Source organism: Harmonia axyridis, chromosome 1 (assembly GCF_914767665.1).
Source record: "Harmonia axyridis chromosome 1, icHarAxyr1.1, whole genome shotgun sequence".
NCBI lineage: Eukaryota > Metazoa > Arthropoda > Insecta > Coleoptera > Coccinellidae > Harmonia > Harmonia axyridis.
The window spans coordinates 43660243-43672295 of NC_059501.1; the positions used below are offsets into that span (position 1 = coordinate 43660243).

The 12053-nt window shown below is 33.8% G+C and overlaps 1 protein-coding gene across 1 annotated transcript; it reads left to right on the forward strand.

The window, feature by feature from the left end:
- The first annotated feature begins 2296 nt into the window (after positions 1-2296).
- LOC123670725 (protein FAM200A-like) lies at positions 2297-3998 on the forward strand. The gene is made up of 4 exons (XM_045604261.1): positions 2297-2470; positions 2576-2751; positions 2810-3856; positions 3934-3998. The coding sequence occupies exons 1-4, from the start codon at positions 2442-2444 to the stop codon at positions 3996-3998; spliced, it is 1317 nt and encodes a 438-aa protein (XP_045460217.1). The 5' UTR covers positions 2297-2441.
- The last annotated feature ends 8055 nt before the right edge of the window (positions 3999-12053 follow it).

Below are 12053 nucleotides of genomic sequence, written 5' to 3' on the forward strand. Positions count from 1 at the left end.
TATATATATATATATATACATTGCGTGTGAAGGTAAAAAAAAAAAAAAATATATATATATATATATATATATAGGGTAATTCAGGGTGAGTTGGCCATGGACCAATAACTTTGCTATCGATGTCTAGGGGGCGCCACAACACTGTTATAGGGTACTTCTATCACCTAAACAATATAACGAATGTGTCAGAACTTGCCTGCTGTTTGATTGCAGGAAGTTATTCTCAAATTAAATTATAAGTGATCTGTGAAATTTTATCGAGCCGAATTGAATTGTACGATGTAAGTATGATGCATTATATATTATTGATAATTTGATACAGGCTACGTAGAGTGATTGTTAAAGTTGTGTTTTAACCTAAAAATAATACAGTTACCATAAGCTGAATTGTAAAAGTCTAGGTGGCCATTTAACCCTCACATTTGGTAGAGTTAGCCACCCATCTGCAGGCTATAATAATTACTCTGTTTTTTGTATTTTCAGCGAGATGCCTTCAAAATATAGAAGAAGAGGGACCACTACTAGAGGGGAGTGGAGTCAAGAAAGTTTAAGAAGCGCAATTAGTGCTGTGCAAAATGGAATGGCAGTCATGAGAGCTGCAGAAAATTTTTGAATTCTCCGCAAAACGCTAGAAAGGAGGATTAAAAAAAATGACTGCATTAAAAGAAATAGACTGGGACCAGGTTCGACATTTGGAGATGTGAATGAAAAGAAACTGGTTACAAATATAAAGAATATGCAGAAACATGGCTTTACATTAACAATCGACGACATAAGAACGCTTGCATATAATTTCGCTGAACAGCTAAAAATAAAACATAAATTTAACCGAAATTCCCAAGAGCAGGTTATGACTGGTTTCATTCATTTTTATCTAGAAATCGAGATCTGAGCATTAGAAAAACAGAGACGATGTCTCTTGCAAGAGGTCTCGGCATGAACCACGTAGAAGTACATTCTTATTTTGATTTACTAGGGTCCATCCTAGAAGAGAATAATTTGTTCGATAAGCCTGGTTTTATATTCAACGTTGATGAAACAGGGCTACAGTTGAACAACAGAACAGGCTATGAAGTAGCACAAAAAGGGTCAAAAGATGTACATGCAATATCTTCTGGGGAGAAAGGAGAAACGATTAGTGTATTTGCATGTTGCAATGCAGAAGGAACTTTTATGCCACCAGTTTCCATATTCAAAGAAGAAAATAAGAAAGAGGAATTCGAAGACGGCATGCCCCCAGGCGCGATAGTGTACATGTCTGAAAAATCAGCCTATGTGAAATCAACACTGTTCCTTAGATGGCTTCAAGAGATCTTCATACCTAGAAAACCAAATGGCAAGGTGCTTTTAGTTTTGGATGGTCACGCATCTCACTGTACTTGCGTCGAACTACTAGAGGTTGCAGAGTCTAATAATATTGTGTTGATATGTTTACCCAGTCACACTACACATTATTTACAGTTTACAGCCTCTAGATCGAGCTGTCTTTAAGTCATTGAAAAGCAGTTTCTATAATGCATGTAAGAACTGGATGAGAACCCACCCAGGAAGACAAATCAAAAGAGCTCAGTTTGGTCATCTCCTGTCCCAAAGTTGGCAGCCTCCAGTCATTAATCGAGCTGTCATCGATCGAGTTGTTATTGATCGAGTTGTTTTCGATCGGTTTGTTGTCGATCGAGTTGTTATCGATTGTGCAGGAACCGATGGTTCAGCTTCATACCACCCGTACCAGGCTCCCAGTTGCTACCCGTTCGATAACAACCCGATCGATGACTCGAAGTCACGTGACATCACCATCGGTTCCTGCACAATCGATAACAACTCGATCGACAACAAACCGATCCAAAACAACTCGATCAATAACAACTCGATCGATGACAGCTCGATCAATGACTGGAGGCTGCCTAACAACTGCGCAACCGGCTCCTGCGCAACCTCCATCACGTGGGTCAACTCCTTCTACTATGAATACAGGACCTCTCGTGGCAGTGTTGCCAGAAATGCAGAATTTTCTGCAATATGCAGAATTTCAGCCTTCAAAAAGGGCTAATGAAGAAAAGAAGAATATTTCACGAAAACCACTAAAATATGCAGAATTTTTGAAATTCACATGTATTTGAAATTATTTTATTCATTTCATCTTTCATCCCTCAGAGAAAAGTTTTCTTTTCATCATCCATTTGTGACAGAGACATCTCACGGTTAAATGATTCAGCTACGAGCTACGACTCGAAATTATTGGCAATTCGACATCGAGATGGCGCTAGCAACAGCAAAATATTGCAGTGTGCTACATCTTTTTATAGAAACTGTAAACTGGTAAAGTCCCGACACTCCCGACTGTCGGTAATTTTACATTTCATTCTTCTGCCTTCTACTTAATAATAGTGCTTTGTCGCCATTGTCATTTGATTTATGCTAGTTAACAGATTTATTTAAAAATGAGTTCAAGTGAAGAAGATTATCAGGGGTAAGAAAAATCATTATATCAAAATATGTACGCATATTTATTAATTAATTATTTTATTTTGGCGAGACTACGACTTATATTAATTATTCTGTATTTTATTTTTAGATTTTCCATAACAATGGACAAATCGCAGCAGGCCTCTACAAGTTCCCATGGGAAAAACGATACAGATACACCCACAAAAAAAAGAAAATATCGTGACGAGTTAAGTGTGGACGAAAAACAAAAAGTTTTCAAAAGGAAGTTCCATTCAGATTGGAAAAATGAGGAAGAATTTAAAGGTAAAGCAATAATGAAACTGAAATGAGTTTATATTTAAATTTTTTTTTTGGTTCACAGGGTGGCTCTGTGAAGTGCCAAATGAACAAGGAAAATTCAAATGTCAATTGTGCAATTGCATTCTTTCACTAAGAGCTGGAAAACAGAAAGTAGTTAAGCATGCTAATTCAAAAAAGCATTTAGCTAAAATCAATGCGAGAAAATCGACACCATCGGTTAAAAGCATGTTTCAAGAATCCCAGACAGCAACTTCAATAAAGGACGAAATTGCGACAGCCGAGATTCGTATTAGTGCTTTTTTCGCAGAACACAATATTGCTGTTTCTGTAGCCGATGATCTCGTAGATTTAATTAAAGTCACCTGCAACAAACCTGATGTTGTTAAAGGAATATCACTTGCAAGAACAAAAACAACGAAAGTGATAAATAATGTATTATGCAAAGTTGAAACAAGTGAACTAATTTCAATCTTGAAGGTAATTAAGTTTAGCATTTTAGTAGATGAAAGCACAGACTTAAGTATGGATAAATACCTATGTATTTTAGTGAGATATGTTTGTCCCGAATCAGGTAATTTAATGACTAAATTACTTAAAATGTTGAAATTAGAAGCAACTGATACCACAGCAGAAAATATTTACAGACAGTTTAAACAATTTTTCAAGGCATGCGATATTCCTTTAACTAACATTATTGGGTTAGCTTCTGACGGAACGAATGTAATGTTGGGTAAGCACAATTCCTTTATGACAAGATTGATGGCTGATACAAAAGTATTAGTTGTTTTGAAATGTATTTGCCATAGTGCAGCTATAATAGCAAGTACTGCATGCAATGTTTTACCTGCAGCTCCTGAGGATTTATTACGGGCCTTAAGCTCATATGTATCCGCTAGTGGTGAACGATCTGCTCAGCTAGCCGAATTACAGGAGTATCTGAATAATTCTAAAAAAAAAATTTTAAAACTGTCTTCAACAAGGCGGCTGTGCCTGCATCAGTGTATTGAAAGGGTTTTAGAAATGTGGTCTACTTTGCAGCACTTTTTTCTACTGGCCTCTACTGAGGACCATCTTAAACAAACGAAATTCATATTAGATGCTTTGAATTGTAGCGAGACCAAGGCCTACCTTTTATTTTTGAAATATGTTCTTAATTTTCTGAACTCTTTTAATGCGCTGTTTCAGGCCAAAACAGTCCTTATCCATCAATTAGGAGCAGAAAGCAGACGTATTTACTTCAAATTTTGTAATAACTTTATAAAACCAAGTGAAATCAAAATTGATGTTAACTGCAATCTCCCAATTAATTTTGTAGATATATGGAAAGTTTATTTAGGGTCTGACTGTGAAAATTTCATTTTAAATTTAGAAGTAGATGTACAAAAAAAATTAGATTGAAATGTTTAGAATTTTATTCAGTTTGTTGTAGAGAAATGCAGAATCGTTTACCGATGCAAGATATCTTTTTTAATGAATTATTGTTTATAACACCAAAGATTGCTTTGTCATTAGAAAGGCCTGAGGAATGCCAACAAATTTCGGCGGTTATTTCAAAATTTCAGGCGATTTTAGATAAAAAAAATGAAATAGAAACAGAGTGGCGAAATATTCAATTTCACTTCAGTGATGAAGAGAAAATGGAATTATTGGAGTTGCCGATTTCCAAATTTTGGCATAGAATAAGAGAAACCAAAGATTTTAGTGACAAAAGTATATTTATCAATATTGCTACTTTAGCATTACTTGTACTTTCGCTGCCACACTCAAATGCAGGAGCTGAAAGGGTATTTTCAATGATGAATGATGTGAAAACAAAAAAGCGGAATAGACTTCAAGAAAATACATTGAATTCTCTTTGTGTATTGCGTAGCCATTTTCAAGAGACTGGAACAAATGCTGCAAAAATGTGTGTCAATGAAAAACATTTAGATTTGATGAAATCAAAAAATTTATATTGCTAATAAGGTATTATGTTGTGTTTTGAACTTCTGTTCTGTTATACCTATGAAATGAATAGGTAATTTTTAATTTTACTATATTATTTTTTATTCATTAAACGTTTAAATTTGATAAAATCAAAAAATTTATATACCTAATTAGGTATTATGTTGTGTTCTGAACTTTATCTATATTATTTTTTATCCATTAAACATTTGTTGATTATGTTGAATTTGTTTTTCATTAACTTAGGGAGGTGGGAGGGTTTCAGCGTGAACCAATTTCGAATTTTGGCGCGTGCATATATGTCAAAATAATTTTGAATTTTGGCGCGTGCATATCTTTCAAAATATTTGCAGATTTCTGTAATGGCTACAATTCCCACAGAAGAAATCTGTAAAAAGAAAATTTGACACGAGCACCCATAGAAATATATAACAATATATATGTTATATATTTCTATGCGAGCACCCCCCCCCCCAGGATTTGCTGTTTTCGGTGACAAAAAACCACTGCAGAATTATGCAGAATTTTTGATGTTAAATTGAAGAAAATTCATATAAATAATCTGGAGGTTAACGTTCAGTTGCCTCGAGGGACGGAAGATAACCACACCTACGAGAATACTCTTGTTGATGATACCTGGTTTCTGAATTTCACTAAATATAATTTCGCAAGTATCGTGACACGAATTTGTTTGGAAACGAAAATGAAATATTCTCTTTTGGAAAAAAATGATATTGTGCTGGCTTATTATGAAGCGAATTGCTCAGGCAGAAAAGCAAGGGAAATTTACTCCCGCAGATTTCCAAGCAGAAATTTGCCAAACTTCAAAACTTTTTATGAAACAGTACGCCAATTACGTGAAGAAGGAAGTTTGCACCGGAAAAAGAAGGAAACAATAAGAACAAACGATGATCGCATCCTTAATTTAGTAGGAGATAACCCAATGATTTCAACAAGAACTCTTTCGAACCACCCTTCAGTGAATAAAAGTAAAACTACTGTTTGGAGAGTACTCAAAAGGAACAGCTTCCATTCGTTCCATTTACAACTCTGGCAAACTTTAGAAGACGGTGATTTTCATAGAAGAAAAGAATTCTGTCAGTTTATTTTGAGAAGAGTACGTGGAAATAGGGATTTTCTCCATCAAATTTTATTTACGGATGAAGCTACTTTTCATAGGGATGGTTTCTTCAACAGAAAAAATAATATTTTATGGCATAGAGAAAATCTGCATGCCACGGTATCAAAAAATAGCCAGAAGAGGTTTTCAGTTAATGTTTGGGCGGGAATAAAAGATAAATTCATTATGGGACCATACATTCTTCCTCAAACATTGACTGGAAACGGCTATTATCACTTCCTGACGGAGATTCTGCCAGATCTTGAAGATATTCCGCTGAGTCAGATTCAGGGCATTTGGTACCAGCATGATGGTTGCCCTGCCCACACAACTCGAGATGTAAGAGGGTATCTAGATGAAGAATACCCACGCCGATGTATTGGCCGATTAGGACCTATCGCATGGCCTCCTCGTTCGCCGGATCTCACACCACTTGATTTTTATTTCTGGGGACATCTCAAAAGTCTTGTTTATGATAAGAGAGCTCCATTAAACTCAAAGGAAGAACTTATTCAACGAATTGAATCAGCTGCCGAGGAGATCCGGCAAAACCCCGAAATGATACGTTCAGCGGTCGATAGTGTTGCGAAAAGGGCGAGAATGTGTATTCTTAAAAATGGAAACTTCTTCGAAAACGATTTATAAATTGATTTTTCCACTAATCTTTTTTTTTTTTGTGTTAATAAAATGTAGAATTATTAGTAAAAAATTCAGGTTTATTCCTTGAATAATTCGTCTAATAATACGCATGAACCATGACATTTTTTCCAAAAGAGAATATTTCATTTTCGTTTCCAAACAAATTCGTGTCACGATACTTGCGAAATTTTATTCAGTGAAATTCAAATAACCAGTAGAATTCTATGAGCTACGAAATTCCGTTGCTTAGCAACGAATATTAATATCCTTAGAACTGTCTTAATTTCTTCATTAATACTTACGTTGGAATCGAGGGTTCGACTCCCAACTAAGTTTCACCGAATTTTTTTTGTATAAATACATTTTAGCATCCGGAATTTTTGGAAATAGCAATAATTTAATAATTTTGACTCTAAGAAGCTATTCTAATTTTTTTTTGGAGGTTTGAACGAAACATTTGAATGGCTGTAGTAACGAAACCGTTTGATATTTTGCAATTCTGTTTTCATATTCGTGATTGATAATTGAAGGAGTACAATTGTACAAAATTTCATCCATTTCGGGTGAAATTTTTTTATCGCTGTAGACATGTAAAAAAAAATTTGTGTTCGATTTTTGAAAAAATTTTTGCACAGAAATTCTTAGAAAATTGTGTTCATTCAGAAACTAAAATTCAATTTGACCACCGGAAAAAAAAATTAGGAACGTTGCAGATTTTCCGCCATTTTGTAATTCTTTTTTCGGATTTCATCAACTTTTCTGAATAGAGGACCCAAAAATACTGAGATTTGACCAAAAACCGTTTCTTTGAGTGTTATACAAAACTGACCACACCCATAAGAATCTTGCTCAAAATTGACGTTTAACACCCTGTATCTCGCTTATGCGTCGAAAACGGGATATATTGTATAAAGCAAAAATGATTCTCCCGATGTCGTCTACACGAATATATATGTTTGTCCAGTTTATGATGAAACACCCTGTATATATATATATATATATATATATATATATATGTCTGGTGTAGGAATACGAGATCCGTATACAACCAAGTTATCAACGCTACGAGATCATGAGATCCGATGGCCGGATCTCGTAACGTATTTCGTTCATTTTCGGTATCCTGAGGTAGTATATATCATTCTGGCGAAGTTTGAGATGGAGCTCATAGCGGTCACTAATTACATGCAAATTGTACAAATGAAGTTTGAGAGAATTGGCGCTGGCATCGAAAATGTATATCGTGGTAGAGGTGCCATACGAACTTTGAGAGATCCGTAAAATGCAACACTGTGTGGATCTCGGAAAGTCGAAACTCTTTATCACTTTGAAAAATTAAATAAATACCTATTATGCATGTCGGGTTGATTCACCTACGTGAATGTTTCCGAGAAGGGTTTGAGAAGACATATGTATATTTCGCTCCTTGGGATTCGAATTCTCGACGACGCTTGTTACTAGCGCAGTTTGAGTTGTTTTTCCGATAAGTGTATTTGAAGTGAGTTTCTACCAGAACGTTTTTATTGGGAATTTCTAACTTCTGAATGTACATGTTCAAATACATCATAAAAGTGAAATTGAACGAAATTAATAAAGAGAAGTACATATCTAATAACCGAAAACTAACACTTTCTTAAATATATGTATTGAAGTGCTTTATCTTTATAAGAAGAAATATCACTATTTTTCAGAATTAATAATATAAATGAAATCCTTCAAGACGTACCATTCTTTTGCATATTTTATGAACTCGACACAGAAAAATATTGAGTATTCTTACATCTGCATGAAGTTGTGGTAGGCTTTGCGCAAAAATAAATTATTGGTAGTGCTCAAATTGAGGAGATTAAATGTTGAATTGATTTTATGAAATAAAACACACTCGATTCGACCAAAGTTCTCGACTATCTGAAAACCTTTAGGTGTGAGTCAATAGATGTTTGTTTTGGATTTTGTTATTGTTAATTTATAATTCTAAGAATGGATATCATCATTACGGATGGCATGCCAATTTGTTTGAGACCGAAAGTGATATTGGTGAATTTTATTTTAAAGAAATTTTATTGGAGGAAAAGTTGTGTTACATTCTCTCAAGAAATATTTTCCATGAAAATTGAAATGTTACATAAGCCTTATGAACCTGATTATGTTTCCAACAACAAACGGAAGTAGCTACTGAAAATAAATGTAGGGGGAACGCAAAATATCATAACTTGGACAGGAACAAAATGATTTCGAATAACACAAGGCAGATTGTAGGTATTATTAAAAAGCTTCAATATAATGTCTCATATATACGCAATATTCGTGTATGTTTTTTTGGGAGAAATTAGGTATTGTTGAATTAAATTTCCGTTGCTTTGTTGTAATTTTCAATCAGTAAATTGTAAGGGAAGAAGATTTCTTCACACCTGGTGTTCCCCGAGAACCTCCTCTTCTTTTTTGAAAAATTAATTTTTCTCTAGAAGACGAATGACAATTAAAATAAAGTCAATGCAAATATAGGTGCTAAATCTTTTCACTTCTGATATACAGGGTGTTGAAAAAAATATTTCTAACAAGTTACTACAAATTTGAGCCCAATAATTGTATCAAAAACATCAGTTTTTATTAGAACATCTTCATCGAATTGCTTGAATTCCAATTTCAAAAGAATCAAATCTTATAATTTCGTTGAATTTTTTTCTTGAAAATGGATAAGTTTATCATCAAGTTTATGTATCAAGATTAATTTTCAAAAACAATTAAATAATGTTGTGACCACATTTGTCTTTAACAATTTTTCAAACAACGAATAAAAAATTTGTACTAGGACTACTAATTCGTACTTTTATTTAGCGGCGGGCATGTTTGGAACAAATACAGAATAGTAATTTACGTAATAAGTTCGGAAAATAGGGTTTTTTTTGGACGAATAGACAAAATTCCAGGACGAGCGTAAGCGAGTCCTGGAAGTCTGTGTGTCAAAAAAAACCATTTTTGGGCGTGTTGCGTACAATATTTTTTCGGCAACCATGTAAAATAACACTATCGCTGCTGCTTTCCATATTTTATTTCGATTGCGATAAAAAAACTTGCAAATTTTTGACAACTAATTTCATATGAACTGTCAGCCGTTATCTCGGTTGCTATGGATTCTATGATTCTTTTCCGGACTAGTCCGGGAAGTACGTACTTTCCGGACTAGGCCGGGAAATGCTACTTTCTCAGAGAAAAAGCGTCCGGGAAGTGAACACTTTCCGGACGGTTGCCGAAAAAAATGTTTTTTTTTATGTGGGTCAACTACAACTCAATTTTGAACATTTTGATTTCAACCTTTTCAAATCGAATCAGTTGTATTACCATACTGTAATGAGGAATATGAATCTTTTTACTTTGTTGCTGAAGAGAGGCCAAGCGTAGTGTACTTCTGATTATTTCGGATCTACCTGCAGTCCGATTCGGTCAAATAATTAAATAATTCTTAACAATTACCAACATTGTCACATAAGAAATCATTTCAAATAACGTTTCAAATCAAGTTGGAGAATTGTGGAATAATTTCATGAAATAGCATCTTCTACTTCTCGTGTGTTTCTCAAAACATTCCAGTTTAAATCACGTAGCTTTCGGCTGACTTAACAGAGTACCCACCCTATACAAAAAAGGTATAGTTTTTCTATGATTTCGTTTTTTTCCATCTCATATGTTATTTCTAGAATATTTCCTTTATATCACGTAGTGGTTGGAGGACATAAAATTCATTCGTCATCAAGGAAATTTGATGGTGGAAGATGAAAGTGGGCTTAATACATATATGACAAGAATGTCTTGGAACCCTATGCTGTGTATCAAAATGTCTTGGAACTCTATGCACTTCGGAAATTCACGGTGAATGAAGAGAATGTCTTGTAATTATATAATTCACAACGGGATTGTCCTTTACGTATAAATATAGTTATATGAAAAAATTATTAAGGAACTAATAACTTTAAGTTATATCATATATCTTCGAGGTGTCTTAAATTTGATCCTCACTGAAAGCATCTCGAAAACTATAAGACAGAGAAAAATATTCAAGGATCATAGATATCTCGATTCTCGAGTTACAGGGCGTTTCTGAAAAATAATTGTTTCAAATATTTCGGTATATCTTGGTTTCTGTTCGAGATGTTTAAAAAATTCTGATACTTTTTTTCAGTAGGTTTTATGATTTATTATATAATACTCATAACAAATCATAGAAATTAATTATCGTTTTGAAGTACCTACATAGAAAAAGTTGATGTTTCCTAAATGGACATTCTAAATATAGTGTCCCCTTTAGAAACGCAGTTCTCTAGCCCCAGATTTGTAGAAAAATTATTCTGTTATCGTTTTACCAAAAATGTCAACTTTTTGGAAGAAATTGAGATTTTCGTCAAATTTTTTTCATGGGACACCCTATATATTTGTCATTCATTTGGAGATTTAATTCATTTCGTGTTCATCGTAGAATTGTAATCCAGTCATATAGGGTGTCCAATTTTAAAAAGACAACACTCCTATATTTATTTAACAATATTTCGTTTCTAATCAAATGGGAACACCCTATATATTACATAATAACAATAATACGATGGACACAAAGTAAATCGAATCTCGTAATAAATGAAAAATATTTACAGGGTGAGTCAAAAGTGCTGGATCGGTCGATAATTCCGGTAAATTCTGGAACAAATCAAAGAAATCAAAGAAATATTTAAAACATATACAGGTAAAATGAAATGGAGATCATGTGAGCAAACAGAAATATAGTTCATGAAATTTTAGCTTGTCGGATAGCCTAGTGAGTAGTATTCAGATTTTATCTGGACAATTTGTGCCTAAAATGAAATATTTTCAAAATGCTTCGCATTTCATGTTTTTTTGGCAGTATGCTTTTCACGCATACAATTTCAAGGTATAACATTACTCAACTCTATTTCACACCAGATAATAATATCAATTGAAGATAAGCCAAATCAAAGAAATCAGCAAAATAGACCAATTGAACTAACAGAAACAAACACAATTAATTTAGGGAGTTCACAATGAATTCATATTTTCAGCTGAAAAAGAGTCATCGAAATTATTTATCGCTTATGTGAACTGCTCAGATGTCTGCAAACTTTCTTCAATTCGAACTTCAATTATTAAAAAAGTTTGCAGACATCTGAGCAGATCATATGAGCGATACATATTAATGACACTTTTTCAGCTGAAAATATGCAGTCATTTCAAACTCCCTAGAAGAATTCTGACTATATTTCTGTTGGTTCAAGTGGTCTCCATTTCATTTTGTCCGAATGACAGTATAGAACATGAAATGCGAAGCATTTTGAAATTAATTCATTTTAGGCACAAATTGTCCAGATAAAATTTGAATACTACTCACTGGGCTATTCGACAGGCAAAAATTTCATAAACAATATTTCTGTTTGTTCGCATAGTCTCCATTTCATTTTTCCTGAATGAATGTTTTAAATATTTTGTTGATTTCTTTGATTTGATCCAAAATTTACTGGAGTTATCGACCGATCGAGCAATTTTGACTCACCCTTTAAAAATTTTTCATTTATTTTGAGTTTTAATTTATTTTGTA